The 25463-nt window shown below is 44.6% G+C and overlaps 1 protein-coding gene across 1 annotated transcript; it reads left to right on the top strand.

Annotated features, from left to right (window-relative positions):
* Positions 1–5646: 5646 nt before the first annotated feature.
* On the top strand, positions 5647–6594 carry LOC133061560 (olfactory receptor 1361-like). The gene has a single exon (XM_061149534.1). The coding sequence runs from the start codon at positions 5647–5649 to the stop codon at positions 6592–6594; it is 948 nt and encodes a 315-aa protein (XP_061005517.1).
* The last annotated feature ends 18869 nt before the right edge of the window (positions 6595–25463 follow it).

The following is a 25463-nucleotide window of genomic DNA, read 5'->3' as shown; positions in this document are numbered from 1 at the left end:
CATCCGAGGACCGAGGAATGAGCAGTCACTGCGCTGAGCTACAGGAGAGAGAAGGATTTAAGATGACTCACGGAAGCTGGAGCAAAGTCCTGCAGGAAGAGCATTTGAGGCAGAGAAAACAGCAAGTGCAAAGGTCCTGAGGTAGGACCAGTCTTGGACCAAGAGACCCGTGTGGCTGGGAGACAGTGAACAAGTGGAGATAGGGGAGGTCAACAGGAGCTAGACTTCACAGAAGTTGAGAATTTTTTTTTAACTTTCTCTTTTTAAGATTCCACATACAAATGATACCATGCAGTATTTGTCATTCCCTGTCCAGCTTATTTCACTTATCATAAGGTTCTCAAGGTATATCTATATCGTTGCAAATGGCAGGATGTCCTTCTTTCTCATCGTTGAATAATATTCCATTGCATATATATATATATATATGTATACATATATATATATATAAAACACCACATCTTCTTTATCCATTCATCCACTGTTTCCGTATCTCAAGTATTGTAAACAATGCTTCACTAAACATGAGAATACAGGTATCTCTTTGATGTCCCATTTTTATTTCTTTTGGATCTATAACTAGAAGTGGGATCGCTGGATCATATGCTAGTTGTATTTTTAATATTTGAGGAAACTGCATATTGTTTTCCTTAGCAGTTTCACCAGGATTTGGAATTTTACTCCAAACTTTGTGGGGAGAAAAGTGCAATGTGAAGTCAGTCAGTTCAGTCACTCAGTCATGTCCTACTCTTTGCAACCCCATGGACTGCAGCACGCCAGGCTTCCCCATCCATCACCAACTCCCGGAACTTGCTCAAACTCATGTCCATCGAGTCGGTGATGCCATCCAACCATCTCATCCTCTGTCGTCCCCTTCTCCTGCTGCCTTCAATCTTTCCCAGCATCAGGGTCTTTTCCGATGGTCTTTTCCAGTTCTTCGCACCAGATGGCCAAAGTACTGGAATTTCAGCTTCAGCATCAGTCCTTCCAATGAATATTCAGGACTGATCTCCTTTAGGATGGACTTGTTGGATCTCCTTGCAGTCCAAGGGACTCTCAAGAGTCTTCTCCAACACCACAGTTCAAAAGCATCAATTCTTCAGTGCTCAGCTTTCTTTATAGTCCAACTCTCACATCCATACATGACTACTGGAAAAACCATAGCTTTGACTAGACAGACCTTTGTTGGCAAAGTAATGTCTCTGTTTTTTAATATGCTATCTAGGTTGGTCATAACTTTTCTTCCAAGGAGCAAGCATCTTTTAATTTCATGGCTGCAGTCACCATCTGCAGTGATTTTTGGAGCCCCCAAAAATAAAGTCTATCATTTCCATTGTTTCCCCATCTATTTGCCATGAAGTGATGGGACCAGATGCCATGATCTTAGTTTTCTGAACACTGAGTTTTAAGCCTACTTTTTCACTCTCCTCTTTCACTTTCATCAAAAGGCTCTTTAGTTCTTCTTTGCTTTCTGCCATAACGGTGGTATCATCTGCATATCTGAGGTTATGGATATTTCTCCTTGCAATCTTGATTCCAGCTTGTGCTTCATCTAGCCCAGCATTTCACATGATGTACTCTGCATATAAGTTAAATAAGCAGGGTGACAATATACAGCCTTGACATACTCCTTTTCCTATTTGGAACCAGTCAGTTGTTCAATGTCCAGTTCCAACTGTTGCTTCTTGACCTGCACACAGATTTCTCAGGAGGCAGGTAAGGTGGCTGGTATGCCCATCTCTTTCAGAATTTTCCACAGTTTATTGTGATCCACACAGTCAAAGGCTTTGGCATAGTCAATAAAGCAGAAGGTGATGTTTTTCTGGAACTCTGTTGCTTTTTCAATGATTCAACAGATGTTGGCAACTTGCTCTCTGGTTTCTCTGCCTTTTCTAAACCAGCTTGAACATCTGGAAGTTCGCGGTTCTTGAAGCCTGGCTTGGAGAATTTTGAGCATTACTTTGCTAACATGTGAGATGAGTGCAATTGTGCGGTAGTTTGAGCATTCTTTGGCATTGCCTTTCTTTGGGACTGGAAATGTGAAGGGCAAGACCTAATTTACTTTTGTTATAGCTCCTCCTTCCTGATTAATGGAAATATTATTATATGGGTCAGAAGTAGAAAACAGAGCTATAAGAATATCCTGGGAGAAAGAGTGTTCTAAGCAGAGGGAACAGCAAGTGCAAAGGCCCTGAGGAAGGAGCATCTCTGGTTTATTCAAGGACCATCAAAGAAACCAGAATGAGCACAAATGAGGTAAGAAATGAGAAGGGATGGACAGACCTGAAGGTGATCACCACTAGGTCTATTGCAGCTTTTAAAATTCTTGCCTTTCTTTTAATGACAATAGCATTGTTAAAGGTGTTGAGTTCTCTCTTAATTTCTACTAAACTAACAGAATTAAAATTAAAAGCAAAGCCCTACCTCTCATAACCTTGTCTGAGATTTTTATTCAATGCCTCTTGGTGCAATTAGGTCCCAGGAGTGGTTTGTGCTGAGCCTAGCAGTTCAGTTGTGTCCAGCTCTTTGCAAGCCCATGGGCCCCAGGCTCCTCTGTCCATGGGATGCTGCAGGCAAGACTACTGGAGTAAGTTGCCATGCCCTGCTCCAGGGGATCGTCCCAACCCGAGGATCGAACCCAGGTCTCTCACATTGCTAGTGGGTTCTTTACAGTCTAAGCCACTAGGGAAGCCTAAGAATGGTTTAGTTGTCCTATTTATTTAATCACCTTAATTTCATCAAGATTTGTTCCATAGAGCTTCATGGATATACTTTGACCAACTTCTAGGATCCAATAGATTAAATTTACTCTTGTCATTAAACAATGAATTCATTTTCCTAAGATTTAGTAGTAGAACTCCTAAGAGTTTTTCCCCCCACCACATACCTGGGATCGATATTTATTCTGCTGGTTTTCAAATGGCATATCACACTTCTTCATTCCTATAATTACCTTGCATTTCTGTTTCATCATTTACTTTTGTACGTTCAATACTTTCTATTTCTTTCTGAAAAGTACATGTTTGGTTTTGCTTTCTAATTTAATTTTTTATTTTACATTTTTGGCTGAGGTGACACAGTGGTGAAGAATCTGCTTGCCAATGTAGGAGATGCAAGAGATGTAGTTTCGATCCCTGAGTCGGGAATATCCCCTGAAGCAGGAAATGGCAACCCACTCCACCCCAGTATTCTTGCCTGGAAAATCCCATGGACAGAGGAGCCTGGTGGGCTACAGTCCATGGGGTCTCAGAGAGTTGAACACAACTGAAGCAACTTAGCACCATAAACTGGGTTTCCCTGATAGATCAGCTGGTAAAGAATCCAATGCAATGCAGGAGACCCTGGTTTCTATTTTTTAGCTTTTTAAAAATTTTATTTGTTTATTTATTAATTTATTGCCATGCATGGGACATCTTAGTTCCCTGACCAGGGATTGAGCCCATTCCCCTTGCATTAGAAGCATGGTGTCCTAGCCAGTGGACCTCCAAGTCCCAATTACCCATATTTTTATTTTTAAAAAACTGTTTTTCATTCTAAAAATATACATTAAGTGTTATAGTTTCTAGTGAGTCTTACACAGTCACAAAACTGTTCCAGGTTGCCCAGACTTCTGCAAGTATCAGATGTTCCAAGACTGCTATTCCCTGGGAATATCATTTCTTCTCTGTCCATCCACAGGTACAGCAGAGTACTGTTTGTGATATTTCATAAGAACATTACCCAAGCACTTTTGCCTCTTCATTCTGCATGCTTTCTTTTCATACTTTATTGTAAGCTTTTGATTTTATAATCGTCAGGACATGGCACCTACGAGTTAGACAAAAACTACAGGGCACAGGCCATAAAAACCAAAGTAAACCTTAACTGTTTGAAACCAAGACCAACCTCAAAATTCGAAGATAATGTTTACTCAGCCTAAAGAGGAATGGAAGTGGGTCATTTGTAGAGATGTGGGTGGCTCTAGAGTCTGTCATACAGAGTGAAGTAAGTCAAATAGAGAAAAACAAATGTTGGATATTGCCCCAAGTATGTGGAATCTGGAAAAATGGTACAGGTGAGCTTAGTTCCAGGGCAGGAATAGAGATGCAGGTGTAGAGAACACATCCGTGGGCACAAGAGGGGAAGGAGAAGATGGGACAAATTGGGAGAGTAGAATTGACATATACACACAGCCATGTGAAAACAGCTAGCTAGTGGGAAGCTGCTGTGTAACACAGGGAGCTCAGCTTAGCTCTCTGTAATGACCCAGACAGGCGGCATGGGGTGGGGGGTTGGGAGTGGGAGGGAGGCTGGGGGGAAGGGGTGTATACGTATACATATAGCTGATCCCCAGGTGCTGCTAGTGGTAAAGAATATACCTGTCAATGCAGGAGAGGTAAGAGGCACAGGTTCAATCCCTGGGTCGGGAAGATCCTGTGGAGGAAGGCATGGCAACCCACTCCAGTGTTTTTTTTTTTTTTTTAACATTATCTATTTTTTTAATTGAAGGATAATTGCTTTACGGAATTGTGTTGGTTTCTGCCAAACATCAGCATGAATCAACCATAGGTATACATATGTCCCCTCCCTCTCGACACTCCAGTATTCTTACCTGGAGAATCCCCTGGACAGAGGAGCCTGGTAGGCTACAGTCCATAGCATCACAAAGAGCTGGACACGACCAAAATGACTTAGCACACATGCATAGCAGATTCACTTCTTTGTCTAGCGGGAACTGATACAGTGCTGTAAAGCAAGTGTACTCCAATAAAATAAATCAATATTAATAAATATAAAAAATGAAGATAATGATAAATTGGTACATCTTATACAGCACAAAGCATTTTATAAGCACACAACACACTGCTTGCAGTTGTTGTTGCTGTTCAGTCACTAAATTGTGTCTGACTTTTTGTGACCCCATGGACTGTAGTCTGCCAGGCTCCTGTCCTTGGGATTATCCCAGTAAGAATACTGGAATGGGTGGCCATTTCTTCCTCCAGGGGATCTTCCTGACCCAGGGATTGAACCCGCATCTCCTGCAGCTCCTGCATTGGTAGATGGATTCTTTTCCACTGAGCCATCTTAATTTGAGTTCTCCCCAAAGCAGATTCTGAGTCAAGAACTTGAGTGCAAATATTTATTTGGAAATTAATCCCAGAAGACTCAGTGAGTGTTTGGGGAAGGAAAGTGTGGAGGAGTAGGGATCCTGGTGAGAACACACCCCAGAGCTACCTCACTCAGAAGGGATGAAGCTGGGACATTCACCCAACAAGCCCAGTCCCTCACTAGCCAAAAGTCATTCTTGGGATGTCAACTCCCAGCACTTCCTCGTTACACCGTCTGCAGGTTAAGCCTGCTCCGGTGATCAGATAAAGCCTTGGTGCACAGAGACACAGGTGGTAGGGGTGAGAGATGGTCAGTGTGCTTAGGAGCTGTCCACCAAGCTGCTGGTGACACCCTGCAGGTGGGCTGTGCAGAATGAATGGTGTGTTTACTGATGGAAATGATCCAGCACATGGGTGGGGGGATTCTGTTACAGGAGACTGGGAAGAATTGATGAACGGCTGAACGAAGGAGAGGGGATAAGATCCAGGGTGCGAAGGAGGGGCTGGCCTTGACCAGGACCCTGGACAGCTCCTCTGTTTCCTTTCTGATTGATTCAGGATGGCTGAAGTTGGGGCAAATCTCACCCTGGTCTCTGAGTTCCTGCTCCTGGGCCTCTCGGAGGACCCCAAGCAACAGCAGCTGCTGTTCATACTCTTCCTGAGCATGTATCTGGTCACGCAACTGGGGAACATGTCCATTATCCTGGCCATCACCACTGACATCCGGCTCCACACGCCCATGTACTTCTTCCTGGCCAATCTGGCCTTCGTGGACATTTGCTTCACCTCCACCACCATCCCCAAGATGCTGGCCAACCACGTGTCAGGACACAAAGGGATTCCTTATGCTGGCTGCCTGGCCCAGATGTTCTTCTTCATCTGGTTCGCTGGCATCGACAGCTTCCTGCTGACCGCCATGGCCTATGACCGCTATGCGGCCATCTGTCACCCTCTACACTATGCCATGTCTGTGACACCACAGCTCTGTAGCCTCCTGGTGGCAGCGTCCTGGACTGCAGCCTTCGGGAATGCCCTGACCCACACAGTACTACTGACCCGTCTCTCATTCTGCACCCACAACCGGATCCCCCATTTCTTCTGTGACCTGAGCCCTCTGCTGAAGCTCGCCTGCTCTGACACCTTTCTCAACAATGCAATGGTATACACTGTGGGCGCCCTGCCTATCATCACCCCCTTTGTGGGCATCTTGGTCTCCTACACACGCATCTTTGCTGCCGTGTTAAGGATCCCGTCCACGAGAGGCAAGCGGAAGGCTTTCTCTACCTGTGGCTCTCATCTCTCCGTGGTGTCCCTGTTCTACGGCACAATCATTGGGGTTTATTTCAGCCCCATGTCCTCCCATGCAGCCCAGAAGGACACAGTCGCTGCAGTGATGTACACGGTGGTCACCCCTATGCTGAACCCCTTCATCTACAGCCTACGCAACAGCGACATAAAGGGCGCCTTGGGGGCCCTCATCAGCAGGAGGCCAGTTTTTATTCAGTGACTACAGCATTGTGGCATCTGAATGTCCAAATTCAGCACCCATCTGTCCTGAACTTTCTTGCACAGTCCCAGTCTCTTCCTCCATTTCACTCTTGGTTTATTTGTTTATTACTTTATCCTCCCAACAGATATTTATTGAACATTTGTTACATTTTTCTATTGGTTGGTTACTATTTACACTCTTTCAAGAGTCTGGCAGGGGACAAACAAAATCTCTGAACTTGTGCCACTTAACTGAAGTCTAAAGAACACATCACGGTTAAAAGGAAATGCTCTGGAAACCAGAGAGACCAGGATTCAAGTGCTACTTGGGTTAAGGTCAGGTTAAGCTGCTGTAACAAAGAGACACAAAGGCAAAAACTCAAAGGGTGTAAAGTTTTGCAGACTCTTGGATTTTTTTAGCAAATGAGTTCCTTCAAGAAACAGCAGATATCTGGTCTAGTACTTCTAGTTGCTAGGAACCATATTCAGTGTTCTTTTCTAGCCAAAGTTCTTAAGTCTATTTAATTTACATTATTTGGTTTCTTGAACTACCTATATCTCTGTCATTCTCTGTTAATGGTAATTTGAAATAACAGCCTTGGGCATGAGGCAAAATCCCTATTTAAACTGTTTGAGAGAAAAGAAAGTTGTTGGCTCTTCCAATCGTGTGGTATTTCTGACTTTCAAAACTGGCTTGTTCTTGGGTCAGATCACGTCTTTCTTGTGACTCCTTGCTGCAAGCAGCCAGGAGCAGTCAACTTATGGTGGCATTCTAACTCTTCCCAATCATTTCTAGAAACACAGACTCAGTAGACCTATGGTCTACCTTTCCAGTAGGTTATACCAGATGATGACATTACCAAATATTGTTCTTTGACATAACAAGGTTCACCAGCTTTGCAGTCTGCAATATTCGTGTCCTTGCCACCAGGTCACTAGACTAGTGCAACTAATTTTTTATTTTGTAATTAGAACACTCCACTTCTGATACTAATTTTTGTGTTAGGATGAATAACCTATTTGCTATATGCAATATAGCAATAACCATATTTGCTATATGAGGGTTTCTATAACAAAATACCACAAATTGTCAACATATGGCTTAAATAAAAGAAATGTGTTGTCCTCCACTTCTGGAGACCCTAAGTCTGAAATCAAGGCACTAGAGGTTGGTTTCTTCTGAGGTATAAGCGAACGTCTATTCCACGCCTCTCTCCCCACCTGGTGGTTTACTAGCTCTCTTTGATGTCCCTGACTTGTAGATACCTGCTTTCATCTTTACAGGTATGCATGTATCCCTGTGTGCATGTCTATCTCTAAATATTCCCTTTTTATAAGGACACCAGTGACTTTGGATTAGGAATCCATTTTACTCTAACATGACCTCATCTTAACAATTATATCTGCATGTATGCATGCTCAGTCACTCTGTCATGTCTGACTCTTTACGACCCCCCGGGCTGTAGCCCACCAGGCTCCTCTATCCATGGAATTTTCCAGGCAAGAATACTGGAGTGGGATGTCATTTCCTGCTTCAGGGGAAGCTTCCCTCCCCAGGGATTGAACCTGCATCCCCTGTGTCTCCTGCATTGCAGACAGATTCTTTACCATTGAGCTATCAGGGAAGCCCCTTTATATCTGCAGTAGTCTTATTTCCAAATAAGGTCACATTCTGAAATATTGAGGGTTAGGATTTCAACAAATGAATTTGGGAAATGGACCTAATTCAATCTACAACATCTGCTAAAAACAAAAAAAGACAAAAAGTAATGACTCAAACAAGATAGTTTATTTCTGTCTCATGCAACAGTCAGAATTCTAGGTCAGTGGCTGATTCTGCTCCTTTCAAGCATTCAGAAACCCAGGTTCTTTATATCTTATTTCTTGCCTATTTCCCAGGACATTATTATTGTCTGTAACATTGAAGCTGTGAACCCTAGATTATCAAAAAATAATCAGAGAGGTCAGGGGAGACAAGCCCATTATCTTGAAGTGCCATGTACTTCTCACATTCCACTCTGGGTTATGAAAGTGAAAGTGTTATTCACTCAGTCGTGTTGACTCTTTGCAACCCCATGGGCTATAGCCCACCGGGCTCCTCTGTCCACAGGATTCTCCAGGTAAGAATAATGGAGTGGGTAGCCATTCCCTTCTCCAGGGGATCTTCCCAGCCCAGGGGTCAAACCCAAGTCTCCTGCATTGCAAGCAGATTCTTTACCGCCTGAACCCCCAGGGAAGCCCACGGTGGTCTATAAGTATCTGCAAAAGAAGCAGGAAGGTTCTTTACCATGGAGCCACCAGGGGATCCCAGGGCTGTACATCAAAATGACCTGTTATTGATAGTTACATAATCCAGACATGTGTCATCATAGTGGGTCTTGTGACCCCTAATAAGATCAAGAAGGAATGCAATCTTTTAAAGAGTTGTCTAATTAATGCTAGGAGCGTGTTCCTCTCTATAGCTGAGCAGGTATTCCTATCAGTGGGGAAGTTTGGTCATGTATAACACACAGTTGTGTTACACAGATACACAGTCACAGTTGAGGGGAGACAGGAGGTCAAAGGGCAGAGATGACTTTCTATGTTTAAATTTTCATTGTCTTGTCATAAAATATGAATTTTACTTCACACCACATTTCAAAAGAAGACTCTGGAGAGTCTTTGGGGCTGCAAGGAGATCAAACCAGTCCATCCTAAAGAAAATCAGTCCTGAATATTCATTGGAAGGACTGATGCTGAAGCTGAAGCTCCAATACTTTGGCCACCTGACACGAAGAGCTGATTCACTGGAAGACCCTGATGCTGAGAAAGATCGAAGGCAGGAGGAGAAGAGGACAGCAGAGGATGAGATGGTTGGATAGCATCACCAACTTGATGGACATGAGTTTGAGCAAGCTCCAGGAGTTGGTGATGGACGGGGAAGCCTGGCGTGCTGCAGTCCATGGGTTCTCAAAGAACTGGACACGACTGAACTGAACATTTCATGGAAGGAGATACCCTTCTTGGGAACTCTACAGCCATCATCGTCTGATTCCTCTGGTGTGATTTAGGGACCTGGGCATTAATTTAAGGCTCAAACAGGCATAAGCTCAGTGCATGGTTTCAACATAATTCTCTGCAACACTCAGCAGGCTATTTGCTCCCAGACAGTAGCCATACCCAAAGCTTTTTCCTGGCCAAAGTATTTGTATTGCTTGATTTACCCAGGTCTCTTTATCACCTGCTGGCTGGACTAGCCCTTGTGGTTCTTATGATCGCAAGACACACCTTAGCAACAACCACTGGGCAACAGGTCCTCAGGGGTATAGGATGTATTAGGTACCCCATAGTGAAGTCACAGGTAGAGAGCACAGACATGGTGCTCTGTCTTTGTTGAGTCCAAGGAGCGGGGTGCCAGAGGTTTTTCAAGTTCACTCTTTATTGTCTAATTTAAAACCTAAGAACAAGAATGAGGGCACAGGAAGGGAGAAGTGGGGCCACTTGAGTGGTCAGTTATCGAGGATACCCAGAACTTTCTGAAAGGAGAGCTTCATGGCTGGGGCTGATACCAACCAAGGTTCTTAGCCATCCCCAATCAATAGAAACTTAAAGAAAAAGAAATAGAAATTCAGGCAAGGCTTTATTGGGGCTCCTGCTGTAGCAAAGAGGAGTGAGAACAAGTAACAATTTGCCTTGCTTGCTCAATCCCTTCCTAGGTGAGCTTCCTTGGGAGCTTATTCTTTGTATAGGATGAGGGTAGGGGTGCATCCCGCGGCTGGCCAGAGGGGTGGCTTAGGTGGTTTGCCCACCCCTTTGGTGGTGTTGAGTGCAGGGGGCATGCACAGTACCCTGCTTTTGCTCCTGACACCCACTTTTTGCTCCCGGCTCTTCAGAAGTGGCAGTAGGGGTTCTTTGGTCTTTTTGTATCTTTTGTTCATTTGCTGAAACTGTGCATACCTGCAGTTATTTTTAACCCCATATAGTTTTGTTTTTGTTTGCTCTAGGAGAGGTGTGTCCCGTTGCAAACATTGCACCACTGCAACAAAGGGTCCCAGGTCCCAGCCTGTCTCAGGGCAGCCTTGTTCCTCATCTGGCTGTTTATCTTAGTAACTGTGTCATACAATTGCCAATATGCTTATTCAAGATGGATGAATTACTATTCAGGCATAAAAAAAGAGGAAAAAAGTCATGCCATTTGTGACAGTACGGACCTTGAGGCTATTATACAAAATGAAGTAAGTCAGAGAAAGAAAATACCATTTGATCTCATTTATACAATTATATGTGGAATCTAAAAAACAGTATCAGGAACTTCCCTGGTGGTCCAGTGGCTAAGACTCCATGCTCCCAATGCAGGGGACCAGGGTTCAGTCCCTAGCCAGGGAACTAGATCCTTCATACTGCAACTAAACTTGACACAGTCAAATAAAGAAATAAATATTTTTTTAAATAAAAAAAAATCAACAAAATGAACTCATAGATACAGAGAACAGATTGATGTTTATCAGAAGCATGGAGTGAGTGGTAGGGGAAATGGGTAAAAGTGGTCAAAAGGTACAAACTTCCAGTTCTAAAATAGTTAAGTCATGAGGTATAATGTACAGCTTGGCTCATATAGTTAATAATACTGTACAGTATATTTGAAAGTTGCTAAGAAAGTAGATCTTGAAACGTTCTTTTCAAGAAAAGAAAGTTGTAACTATGTCCAGTGATGGTTGGGTCTTTTTGCTTGTTTTTATTATAGTTGGTTTACAATATTGTGTTAGTTACAAGTATACTGCAAGACGATTCAATTATACATGTATATGTATGTTATGTATCAGTTATGAGGTAGGAGATAGATGGGCTCCAGGTTGGACATTTACAATCAGCCAGACTCCTCTTAGTATTTCCTGAGGCAAGAGAGAGGCGGGCTCCAGTTGGGGAATTTACAACCAGCCCCTTGCTGGCTTTTAGAAATGGAAGTGACAACAGCAGCAGGGTAAATAGCCATTAAAGAATGTTTACAGGCCTCCTGCAAACATCTCAAGGGAATAATTATGGCAAAGATAAAGAGAGGAAAAAACCCCGTCTGAGTAAAGGATAAGGGAGACACTACACACAAGGGCTCCTTGGAGTCAAAAGTCAGGGGATAGCTCCAGGCCATAAAGAGTCTTGCTCCTCCCAGAAGCCTTCACGTCAAGATCCATCTTAGCTGAGGTGGGTATGTGTGTACCCCAGGAGAGGGTCCCAGGGTAGGTCAGGTGTGGAAGAAGAAACCAGATAATTGGCCTGAAGGAAGACAGAGACCAGAAGCACCGACCTATATAAATGACTTACGTGCCTGCCCACACCCTTTCCCTCTGCCTTGCTTCTGTCTCAACTAAACAAACTGTTTCTCTCTGTGCTCTCCCACTTGTGGTTGTGCTGTCTCTAACAATAAACTTTGTGTCTGCATTTATGGTTTCTGCCTCCACCATAAATGCATTTTTCACTGGGCACAAATATTCAAAGAAAACTATCTTCTAGCTTGTAGCCCTTGCTGGTCTGGTGGCTCGGATTCCTGGGGTCTCATCCAGACTACCCAGGCTCAATTCCTAGGCAGGGAATTAAGATCTTGCTTCATGCCATTGCTCCCTGCTGCCTCATTGAGATCAGTTATACATGTATATCTATATTTTTTAAATTCTTTTCCATTATAGTTTATGAGGATGTTTGTTAACTAGACTTATTGTGGTGGTCATTTGGTAACATATACAAATATGAAATCATAACGTTGTGCACCTGTGTGTCACCTTGGAAATGTCATTTCACCCTCAAAGCTCCAGTTGTCTCATGTATAAAATAAGGGTAATAGCACCTACTGTACAAGGATGTTAGGAGGAGTGAATGAGATAATATGGTTCATGAATGACGGGCAAGCAAGGTGATTTTAGATGTGGAATGAGGACTTTCCTGGCAGTCCAAGGGTTAAGACTCCACACTTCCACTGCAGGGCACAAAGGTTTGATCCCTGGTAGAGGAACAAAGATCCTGCGTGCTATGCATCTTGGCCAAGAAAAAATTTTTTTTAATTTTTTAAAAGTGTGAAATAGATAAACATATTTTACTTACATGTAAATCAGGAGAAAACACAATTGGCACCTAGAGCCTGCACTATGATGAGGCCAAAGAAGTTATGTGAGATTATTTTTAATTGTCATATGGTAATAGTATGATGGTGGTTTAGTCGCTAAGTCATGTCCGACTCTTGCGACCCCATAGACTGTAGCCTGCCAGGCTCCTCTGTCCAGGGATTCTCCAGGCAAGAATCCTGGAGTGGGTTGCCATTTCCTTCTCCAGGGTATCTTCCCAACCCAGGAATCAAACCCGGTCTTCTGCCTTGCAGGCAGATTCTTTACCAACTGAGCTACAAAGGGTAATCAAAACAATGTAAACAAGTGTTTTACAACCACAGTCCCAACAAAGAATACCTAAAAAGACAAATTTCATTGTCTTCTCAACAGTTTGTCACTTCACTAATCATTTCTAGTTGGAGACACTTTTTTTTAACTTTATAAAAGACATGTTTGTTGAAATGGAATTTACATTCAGTAGAACTTGGTTCGAAATTTGACAAATGCAAACATCATCATAGTTAAAGTGTAGAACAATTCTTCAGCCCTGTAAACTTAAAAAATATTCACATCCTAAAAGTTGAGAACTACATTTTACTGGGTGTGAATTTTTAAAATAGTATCTCAAGTGACCCTGAGAGAACTGCTCTGAAGAAGTGACGGGGGAGCCAGGATATATAGAAGCTTTGCAGTGAAGGATAGGTAGTCTGAACCTCAGATGATTATTGTTGATTAAAGAAAACCAGACATGTCAACTTAAGGAATTTAGCACTTTTCTTTGCATCAGGCTTCCCTGGTGGCTCAGAAGGTAAAGCATCTGCCTGTGATGCGGGAGACCCGGGTTCGATCCCTGGGTCAGGAAGATCCCCTGGAGAAGGAAATGGCAACCCACTCCAGTATTCTTGCTTGGAGAATCCCATGGACAGAGGAGCCTGGTGGGCTACAGTCCACAGGGTCGCAAAGAGTCGGACACAACTGAGCGACTACACACTTTCTCTGTATGGGAAGATGCAAGAGTCTGAGCTCACTTCATGAAAGCATTCCTTTGATAAACACCTTAGCTATCTAGGGCCAGTATCTTGTGTTTTCACGTCCTGAGTTCCTTAGGGCTCACCATAGGGAGTGGTTGCGGCCTGATGGCTGCTAGATAGCAGGTATTCTTTCCTTCCTGAGTTCCCTTAGAGCTCACCAGATCACGTTGGAGGGCTGTAATTGCTGATGATTGTGACATCCTTTGTTTACTGATATGGCAGGCAATATTCCATTTATTAGCCCCCCCAACTCCCCACCCCAAAACCCTATGCAACCAACTCTTCCCTGATTCTTAGGAATCCACTGATTTGTCAAAGGGGTCAAATTTAATCATTAAACTGATCTACTATAGAAAAAAATTGTAAGCACGAAAAACAAGTTTTTATTTTTTTTTCAAAAAACAAGTTTTTAAAAGGATCCTTTGAAACATACAATCCTTAGCATAGTCAAAAGAATGAAGTTTAAATATAACCTTTGTAAATTAAAGCAGGTGACAGAGTTGTCTTAAGATAGTGGTGGGATAAATAGCTAATCTAGTTATTGCATCCTGCTTCAAGCTGGGGTTGGTTGGTAGAAAAACTATTTTAATTAATGGAGTTGAATTCTACAGAAATTCTCTCAGGGACAGATACACATTCTTAGATATTTGGCACCTTCTCAAAAGTTCACCCTGCTACCACTGTAAAAGGACAAATGATACCAAGTAGGGTCCTGTGGGGTTCCTGGGCACAAAGCCTTTCTGCTTACAGAAAATAGCCTTCATTCAGCCTCCAGGACCTTCCCCAAGTTCCAAGGGGCAGATTCAAGCTGTTGCTAATTAGGGAAGTGAGGGGATGGAAGACCAAGGAGAAATAATCAAGAGAAACTATGGTGTAGCTTTGGGGAAAGGTCATTTCTCCATCAGCGGATACTCACACAATATCTTTGAGCTGTTTTGCAGATACTGAAATGCCCTCTAGGTGGGAAAAGTTAAGAATGGTATGCTGCCCAGAGGCACATAGACCCCAGGCCAGTTGGAACCTGAAGGTTGATGATGCTGACTCCCACTTACCTAACCACCAACCAATCAGAACAATGTCCACAAGCTGATCACGCCCTCTTTGAACCATTGCTGTAAAACTCCTCATTATCCTCTCCAAGTTGGGACACACGACTTTGAGGGCATTCACTTGCTATGGCCCCATTTGTCTGGCAAAGCAATAAAGCTGTTCTTTTCTATTTCACCCAAAACTCTGTCTCCAAGATTTAATTCAGTATGGCCTTACAGAGGCCAGAATTGGCTTTACAAAGAAAGCAAATCATCTATTCTATATATATCAGTCATCACATCTTCAAATACACCTCATCTCCTTGAAAAGCGTCTTTCAGGCACCAGCCTTGAGGTTTGTCAGCATCTTAAATTAGACTAAATCAAGTTACAAGCCGCTGCCGGAAAAGGTCTAGCTGAAGCTGTTATGTTATGTTTTGTTTTAACTTTATTGAAGTGTAGTTGACTTATAATGTTGTGTTAATTGCTGTCATATAGCAAAGTAATTCAGTTATACTTATACATATTCTTTTTCATATTCTTTTCCATTATGGCTTATCACACGATATTGAATATAGTTTGCTGTGCCATGCAGTAGGACCTTGTTGTTTATCCATTCTTTATATAACAGTTTACATCTGCTGACTCTCAATCCATCCTTCCTCCACTCCTCCTCCCTCTTGGCAGCCACAAGTCTGTTCTCTACATCTGGGACTCTGTTTCTGAAAAGTTTATTTATGTTATATTTTAGATTCCACATATAAGTGATATCATATGTTTTTTGTCTTTCTCTTTCTGACTTAATTCACTTAGTATGATCATCTCCAGGTCTACCCTTGGCATTATTTTACTCTTTTTATGGCTGAGTCATGTTCTAATATTCCAGTTAGAGACATTTTGGGTTTTTTGTTTGTCTGTTTGTTTTTTATTTTTGTTTTTTTTATTTTAATTGGAGGCTAATTACTTTACAATATTGTGGTGGTTTTTGCCATACATTCACATGAATCAGCCATGGGTGTACATGTGTTTCCCATCCTGACCCTCCCTCCCACCTCCCTCCCCATCACATCCCTCTGGGTCATCCCAGTGCACCAGCCCCAAGAACCCTGTCTCATGCATCGAACCTGGACTGGCGATCTATTTCACATATGAGAATATACATGTTTCCGTGCTATTCTCTCAGATCATCCCACCCTTCCTTGCCTTCTCCCAGAGTCCAACAGTCTGTTCTTTACATCTGTGTCTCTTTTGCTGTCTCCCATATAGGGTCATCTTTACCATCTTTCTAAATTCCATATATATGCATTAATATACTGTATTGGTGTTTTTCTTTCTGACTTACTTTGCTCTGTATAATAGGCTCCAGTTTCATCCACTTCATTAGAACTGATTCAGATGCATACTTTTTAGTAGCTGAGTATATGTACCACAGCTTTCTTATCCATTCATCTGCCGATGGACATCTAGGTTGCTTCCATGTCCTGGCTACTGTAAACAGAGCTGCAATGAACATTGGGGTACACGTGTCTCTTTCAATTCTGGTTTCCTCGGTGTGTATGCCCAGAAGTGGGATTGCTGGGTTGTATGGCAATTAGAGACACTTTGGAGCAGAACAAGATTACCTCCTTTAAGCATCATCCACCCCAGTTTTGTTTTGTTTTGTTCTTACTTTGTTTTAGAATGACTCCCTCTTCATCATCTAATACAAGGTTTCTGTGGTGCTGGAGACAACTCCTGAGAGTCCCTTGGACAGCAAGGAAATCAAACCAGTCAATCCTAAAGGAGATCAGCCCTGAACATTCATTGGAAGGACTGATGTGGAAGCTGAAGCTCCAACACTTTGGCCATCTGATGCATAGAGTCAACTCATTGAAAAAAAGACTCTGGTGCTGGGAAAGACTGAAGGCAAGAGGAGAAGCAGATGACAGAGGTTGAGATGGTTGAGTGGCAACATTGACTCAATGGATGTGAGTTTGAGCAAACTCCTGAAGATAGTGAAGGACAGGAAAGCCTGGCGTGCTGCAGTCCATGAGGTTGCAAAGCATTGGACACAACTTGGCAACTGAACAGCAGCAAAGGTTTCTTTACTCATCAACACCAATGACACAGCCCTCTGTCTGCATATTCACTTGCTCGTAAAGTCACACGTGAACCCGAGATCTCTTTTGAAGATGATGTGCCGCAATGTCATCTTCTGCAGGTTTTGGCTCTGACCACGGCACACAATGGGCTTCCCTGGTGCCTCAGACAGTAAAGAATCTCCCTGCAATTTAGGAGACTAGGGTTCGATCCCTTGGTCGTGAAGATCCCCTAGAGAAGAGAATGGCTACCCACTCCAATATTCTTGCCTGGGAAATCCCATGGACAGAGGGGCCTGGTGGGCTATGGTCCGTGGGGTTCCAAAGAGTTAGACGTGACTTAGCAATTAAATCGGAGAAGGAAATGGCAACCCACTCCAGTATTCTTGCCTGGAGAATCCCATGGACAGAGAAGCCTGGTGGGCTGCTGTCCACAGGGTTGCACAGAGTTTGACACGACTGAAGTGACTTAGCATGCGTGCATGCATAAAGAAAAAAAAATATCAAAGAGGACTTGCCTCGTGGTCCAGTGGTTGAGAATCTGCCTGTCAATGCAGGGTATACAAGTTGAATCTCTGGTCCAGGAAGATCCCACATGCTGCAAAGCAGCTAAGCCCACGTGCCACAACTACTGAGCCTGCGCTCTAAGGCCTGTGCTCCACAACAAGAGAAGCCACCGCGATGAGAAGCTCATGAGCCCAGTCATTCAGTCACGCCCAACTCTTTGTGACCCTCTGGACTGTAACCCACCATGCTCCTCTGCCCATGAAATTTTCCAGGCAAGAATACTGGAGCGGGATGCTGTTTCCTACTCCAGAGAAGCCCATGCACCACAGCAGAGTAGCTACCCTTTTGTCAGGGAGAGAAAGCCTACACACAGGACTGCAGCCAATAAATTAATAAATAAAATTTTTAAAAATTGTTTAAATATCAAGGAAATGATAGTACCTTTGGTACACAGACATGGCCTTAGCAGCCACTCATAGTTCACCTTCAGACACTTCCTATCACATGCCAACAACTTCTGATACAGAGTGTTCTCGTCCTCATGTAGGGCTGACCAGAAACACTAGGGTGTTAATGTTCAGATAGCAGCCATCAATCCCTGAGGGTCAAGCGCTGGTGGGCGGGGCTTCCCTGGTGGCCCAGGGGTAAAGAATCTGCCTGGTAATGCAGGAGACCCGGGTTGAATCCCTGGTCCGGGAAGATCCCACATGCCGCAGAGCAACTAAGCCCTTACGCCACAGGCCAACTACTGAGCCTGTGCTCTGGAACCCCAGAGCCACAACTACTGAAGCCTCATGTCCTCGAGCCTGTGCTCTGCAACAAGAGAAGCCACTGCAATGAGAAGCCCGTGCACGATGAGGAAGAGCAGCCCCCCCTAGTTTCTCTAGTCAAAACTAGAGGACGCCCCAGGCACAGCAATCAAGACCCAGCACAGCCAAAAATAAATTTTAAAAATTAAATAACTTAAAAAAAAAAAAAGAGTTGGCAAATACTCCCAGCCTCCTGACCCTTCAGCTGGATGACTCTCAGACGTCTTTAGAGCAGATGTCAGAAGTAGTTCAGAAGATCCAACGTGGAACCAACCCCTGGTTGGTTCAGAGTAGCCACTGATGAATATGCCTCCTCTCAATATCTTCTTTCGCCATCCCCTCACCAGGCTTCCAGAAACTGTTGCTGGCCAAAATCTTGGCCTTCTCTGCCCACTGAAGCCAAATAAAACAACATGGAGACAAGAGTTTAGAGGAATTAGAAAGGTGGCTTTAATCCTCAGCCGGCAGAGAGGGGAATGCAGTAGGCTCATGTCTCAAGAACTGTCCCCTCCCCCATCCCTGAGGCCTTTAGGGGCTTATATTAGGTAAGGGCTTGCCGTAGGAGTCGGTGAAGAGGAAAAAAGGTGATAGGACCTTGATTTCTTCCTCTTGCATTGTTGCAAAGACAGTCATAAACTGGCATCAGTAACCCAGTCCGGCAGTTCAGGGCCTCTGCACCTTCTTTCTGATATGTAACTACAAGGGGAAGGGTGTTGCAAGGGTAAACACCAGAGAGGGGATGTACTTAGCACAGAGTCAAAGGGAAAAAACGTAAATTGTAGCTCCTGTAGAGTTGGGGGACAGAAAAGCAAACTTGGTTACAGATATGAAGAGTTAGGAGCAGTTAAAGCAAAAAAAAAAAAAAAAAAAAAAACTAGGAATGTTCAGGCCTGCTCACTGTTCTCTTAATCTTCTTTGTTCTCAGGAAAGGGAAAGAGAAAACCTCATTCCTCTTTTTTTCCTTTTCACTGCAACAGAACCACCTCCCACACATTCTCACTCTGGGTCTCCTTTGGTAGAAACCCAGAGTAAGGCATTGATAAAAGGATAGAGGTGACATGGGCATGACTGAAGTTTGTAAACTCTGAAATAGCGCATGGAAAACACTCGGTGCCTGGTGCATAATAAATACTCAACTGATGCTATTAGTTGCTTTGTTGTTGTTAATTTTTAAAATTGTGGTAAAATACACAAAACGTAAGATTTACCATCTTCATCTTTTATAAGCGTACCGTCAAGGAGCATTAAGTTCCTTCATGTTACTGTGCAGCCATCACCACCAGCCACCTCCAGAACTCTTTTCATCTTGCAACACTGGGACTGCCTCCATCAAAAACTTCCTCCTCATTTCCACCCCTCAGCCCCTGTCACCCACCATGCTACTGTCTTCCATCTCGGTGAATTTGACTAGCTAGGAACCTCAGGGGCTTCAATGTGGCGCAGTAGTGAAGAACCCACCTGCCAGGGCAGGAGATGCAAGAGACTTGAGTTTGATCCCTGGGTAGGGAAGATCACCTGGAGTAGGAAATGGCAACCCACTCCAGGATCCCTACCTAAAAAATTTGTTTTAGTTTTTGAGACTTGGTAATTTATAAAGTACCATATGGGCATCCCTGGTGAAAGCGAAGTCGCTCAGTCGTGTCCAACTCTTTGCGACCCCATGGACTGTAGCCTACCAGGCTACTTCGTCCATGGGATTTTCCAGGCAAGAGTACTGGAGTGGGTTGCCATTTCCTTCTCCTGGTGACTCAGTGGTAAAGAATTCATCTGCCAATGAAGGAGACTCAAGTTCAATCCCTGGGTCAGGAAGATCCCCTGGAGGAGGAAATAGCAACCCACTCAAGTATTCTTCCCCAGGGAAATCCCATGGACAGAGGAACCTGCAGTCCATGAGATTGCAAGAGTTTGATCTTCCAGATCCAGGGGTCGAACCCACATCTCCTATGTCTCCTGCATTGCAGGTGGGTTCTTCCACTGCTGAGCCCCCAGGGAAGCCCCATATAACTGTACACCTCAATACATATATGTATATATAAAAATATATATGTATGTATCTTCTAATCTTGATTATATGTGTCTTTTTAAATTGTTCGCTTATTGCATTTTATGTATAATTACATTGTAAATATTATGAATATATTTCCTTTAACTTTATTGATTATTTAATCTGTATTTTCCTTTTTTTTTTCTGCAAAGAGCTTAAGGTTTTTTTTTAACCTGCCAGTTCCATGGATATTGACAGAAGACACAAGACTCCAGGGTCAGAGACCAAGGACTATTTCTCACAGCACAGCAGGCGGCATGAACTTCATGTTTTTGCTTTTTCCTCCAAGTCCCCAACAGGGACAGGCCAGGGGCACACTGGGTTTGCACCACGGCTAAGTAAGTCTGAGTTTAGAAACTTCTGTCTTTTCTGTGGACTATGAACAAATCTGTCCTACCTTTATGTCAGAAGGAAGCATTAACTTTGTTATATGGACAGCAAACAAACCTGCTCTCTGCTCCAGAGCAAGAAATCCTATCTTCCAGGGCTATTTGCTCTACAAACATTCTTGAAAAGATAGCCGGAAGGAATGCCATCCACATCCTTGGGTGTATATATATATACCCTTGAGCTGTATAGAAATACCTGGGACTCACAGAGGATCCTCTCCCGATAGCGGTAGCTCTGATACCCAATGGGCGGTGGTTGCCATCTGTGAAGGTAATTTGGGCTGGACAGCAAGCCTATGAGGTGGCTCTTCAGTGTAGGTGTTCAGTGTGGAAACTGCAGTCAGACAAGCCTAAGCGCAAATCTTGATTCTGCTGCTTTTCAGCTGCGTGACCTTGAGCAACTTTCTTGACGTCTCTGTGCTCCAGTTTCTCCTGCTGTAAAAATGGGACTAATAACAGCCCCTATCTTATAGGTTTATTGTGAAAATTAATGTGTGAGCTTGTATATGTGAGGCACTGAGTGAGGGCAGATCGAGGGCCATGTCAGTGTTCACTGTAATTATGATTCATTATTCTGACGATGCCTTAAAGCTTGTGGTCATGCCTGTTTTTCAGCATTTGTGGGCAAGCTCTGTAACCCACACAGTTCCCTTAGAGTCAGTCTCCAAGAATTTGGGGAGGACACAGGGCCCTTTGCTCCCTCCTCCCCACACTGGCTCCTCCCCCAAGGATTCTTAATGAACAAGGGAGCAGGGCAGAAGCAGTGGTGGTTTTAGAGTCCAGGGAAATCAGACAGACTCAAATTCAGATCCTGACTTTGCGATGTGAAAGCTGAGCAGCTTCTCTGCTGAGGGGACTCCAAGCACACACAGCACAAGGTTCTCAGTGAAGGGTGAATGAGTGCTCCATCTCCGCCCACCCCACCCCCACATGTTGCACATGACCCACTCAGCACACGCTCTGGGTCCTCTTGAGCCAGTGTCGTTTCAATCATTACCATCGTCATGTTATTATTAAACAAGCAAGACTCCATTGGATGCAACCTAAGAACATCTTTCCTCTTTTCCTTCAGTATTCCGTAAGTTCACTCTAGCCCCTCAGTCTCTCTGTGGGTCTCAAATTCCGGCAGAGATCGTGGAAGGAGTAGGGAAACCTCTTTACAGTCCTCCTTCAGATCTCACCTCAATCGCCACCTCCTCAGGAAAGCCTTCCCTGACTTCCATCCAAAACTAATCAAGGTTTCAAAAAGACACGTGTATCTCAATGTTCATCATAGCACTACTTACAGTAGCCAGGACATGGAAACAACTTAAATGTCCAAAGACAGATGAATGGCTAAAGAAGATATGGTACATATATATACAATGGAATATCACTCATCTATGAAAAGGAATGAAATTGGGTCATTTGTAGATGTAGATGGACCTAGTGTCTGTCAAACAGACTGAAGTAAGTCAGAAAGAGAAAAATAAATATTGCATTGTAACAGATATATGTGGAATCTAGAAAAAATGGCACAGGTGCATCTATTTCCAGGGCAGGAACAGAGACACAGACATAGAGAACAGACAGGTGGAAAGAGTGGGAGGAGAGAATTAGGGGATGAATTAGGGGATTAGAACTGACATATATACACTACTGTGTGTAAAATAGTTACTGGGAACCTCTATAAAGCATAGGGAGCTCAGCCCGGTGCTCTGTGATGACCTAGATTGGTGAGATGGGGGGCAGGGGGCCAGGTTCAAGAGAAATGGGACATATGTATACATATAGCAGAGTCACTTTATTGTACAGCAGGAACTAACAAAACATTGTAAAGCAATTATCCTCCAATTTTAAAGAAAAAAGAAGGAAAAAAACCTAATCAGGTTCCTACTCCAAGGGCTTCCTTCTTCCAGCACTTATGCAGGGGCAGCGAAGCAACTTAGGAAGGGTCTTTCTGCAGCTGCTGAAGCTGGCGGTGGCCCACACAAAGGCCAGATAGAAGGCTGGCATATCAGCACCCCCAGGGGCTGCCTTCAACTGACAAGGATGGGAATTGGTGGATAAACGCCCCAGCTCCTTTCCCTCTCTGGTCCTCAAACTCCAAAGGGCATGCTCTCTGCTGCCTTCTCGAGGTCCCTTATGGGACTGTGGCCCAGGCTCAAGAGTAGTAACTGGCTTCCCCATAAAGGAGACTTTACCAGCCTCCTTCCTTTCTGTCCACTTTCCCACCCCTTAACTGTGTCTTTTTGCGTAATCTCCCAAATAAAGTAATTGCTCTTGAATTTTTGTCTCAGGATCCACTTCTGGGGAATCCCAACCTAAAACAGCACTTTGCCCTATCCTACCTAACAAATTCGGCAATGGTTTGCAGATATTGGCTGAGTCATGTCCATGTCTCAAAAGCCTGCACAGTGCCTGCATGTAGTAGGTGCTCAATAAGTGACCCTGAGTCTCAGGATTGTGAGGTCACCAGGTGGCAGCATGGAGCGCTGCCCCCACCCCGGTCCTCAGGACCCCCAGCTGGAGAGTGATGTTCAAGGAGTTTACTCCTTCTAAGCTATAAACGTCAGGTTTCATCCACCTCATGCCCCAGGCCACACAACCTGGAGAGCTGGACCACGGCCCCCAGGGGCCAGGAACTCCAGATGACCCTTCCGGCCCTGCCCAGGATTTCTGGGGTGTCCCTAGGGCAGATACACAGAAAGCACGTAAGTCCAGTCCTAAGGCTGCAGGGCAGGGGGCAGGGCTGGGCTCTAACACCATTCCTGGCTGCCTGTCCCCTCCTTGGCATCGGATTCCCCCTGCGGGAGCTCCCTAAACAAGTGGCTGTTCCAGGGACAAGGGTCTACCCTACAAGGCCATGGAGCGAGCCAGCATCTCCTGGGGGAAAGGATCCCTTTTTGGAGTTGGTGGTGTCAGGACTGAGCCTCACCACCTGCGATGAGGCTGGGTCCCAGGGTCTCCCTGGGGGACATCAGGGGTACAGAGAGCTGACCTCTGATGACCTGCCCTGAGACAGTCAGAGGATGGGAGTTGGGGGGTTTGAAGATATGGTGGGAGGGTAGGGTCTAAGGACTTCAGAGTCAGCAGGGTCCAGTGATTCGCAAGCTCGAGGACCCTGCATGGACCACTCTGGGCCTCAGGTTCCTTTTCTATAAAATGGGAATAAAAACAGCCCTCTACTTCTTAGGGTTCAGGGAGGCTGACCTGTACACACTGCTGTATTTGAAATGGAGAGCCAGCAGGGACCGGCTGTGTGGCAAGGGGAACTCTGCTCAATATTATTTAACAACCTAAGTGGGGAGAGGATTTCTTTAATTTAGTTAATTATTTATTTATGGCGGTGCCGGGTGTGTGTTGCTGAGGGCTTTCTCTTGCTGCGGCGGGCGGGGGCTACTCTCTAGCGGCAGGGCACAGGCTCGGCGTGGCGGCTTCTCCCCTTGCGCACACGGGCTCCAGGCAGGTGGGCTCAGTGGTTGCAGCTTATGGGCTTAGCTGGCCCACAGCATATGGGGTCTTCCCAGGCCAAGGACTGAACCTGTGTCTCCTGCACTGGCATGTGGATTCTTAACCACTGTACCATCAGGGAAGTCCAGGGGAAAGAATTTGATAAAGAACCGATGCATATATAACTGAATCACTTGGTGGTGCAGCTGAAACTAACACAACACTGCTAACCAGCTCCAACATAAAAAGCCAAAAAAAAAAAAAAAAATTCTACAATTCTTAAAAAAAAAAAATCAGTTCCCTAACTCTTAGGGTTGAGGGAGGTTTGTATCCCGCACGTGGTGTATAATTACTGAACAGTATTCCATGATTTATCCAGTGTCCTTTAATCATCACTGAATTCTTCAAGATGCCACTTTGATGGTATGCTTTTATCATAAGAGGAAGCAGTCTGAGGGGGGATCGGGATGGGGAACACATGTAAATCCATGGCTGATTCATGTCAATGTATGGCAAAAACCACTACAATATTGTAATTAGCCTCCAACTAAATAAAAATAAATGGAAAAAAAAAAAGAGGAAGCAGTCTACACAGCAAGGACATGGGGCTGGGTGAGATAAGGGAAGCAGATGGAGAAGAGAGTTGTTCTCCTGAACATGGGGAGAAACGTGTCTTTGGAGCATGAGAAAGGTTCTAGAATATTTTGTGTGCTACCATGTTGGCCTTTGTGCCAATGGGGGAGGGTGCAGGGGAGATAGTCTCACCATGATCTCACCGTGACAAAGAAAAGGAAGCTGGCTTAAGGGGCAGTGAAGGAATCAGGAGGTGGCAGAGAAGTGCTGGGGGCCCTAGATCTTAGCCTGACCCCGACACTCCCCAGTGGTGCTGCCTACTGCCCAATGCCATACCCCCTCTGCGACCTTGGGCAAGGTCGCAAGAAGCCTCACTACCTCCACTCCATCCCATATAGAAGTCTTGATGCTGGGCTGGGGGTCCAGAGCTCTGTCTAGAGTACAGGAGGGCTTCCTGGAGGAGGGGGCCATCTGATCTGGGCTTTGCAGGAGGAATAGAAGTTTCCTAGTTAGAGATGTGTCTGTGTGTGAATGTATGAGTGAGTGCATGACTGTACAGAGGGAATTGTTCATCTGAATTAATAAGGACTTTCTGATCTTCCAGGGGTGCATTCAGAGGGCCACAGACAAGACTCAGGCACAGAACTGCCCCAAAGCTGCTCACAGTCCAAAACAGATGATCAAATAATAAAAATAATAGGGATTCCCTGCTTGGGAAGCAGTGGAGGAGCTGAATTGAGTGGGAGGAGAGCGAGGGGTGGGAGTGGGCAGGAGTCTTGAGTGAGAAGTTGAGGAGCTAAGCCACTTCATATTCCTACCAGTGCTGGGGAGCCGTGGCCAGATTCCGAGCAGGGGAGGGAGAGGGCGAGAGCTAAGGAAGGGGATCAGAGTCTGGTCTGGGCCTGCCTTGGCCTCCCAGAGAT

This window comes from Dama dama, chromosome 9 (genome assembly GCF_033118175.1).
Source record: "Dama dama isolate Ldn47 chromosome 9, ASM3311817v1, whole genome shotgun sequence".
NCBI lineage: Eukaryota > Metazoa > Chordata > Mammalia > Artiodactyla > Cervidae > Dama > Dama dama.
Note: the sequence above shows the minus strand (reverse complement) of the source record. Positions and strands in the feature narration are given on the sequence as shown.

Bases quoted from the DNA above. Each gene is read 5' to 3' on its own strand.
- LOC133061560 (XM_061149534.1), top strand. From the start codon at position 5,647: ATGGCTGAAGTTGGGGCAAATCTCACCCTGGTCTCTGAGTTCCTGCTC.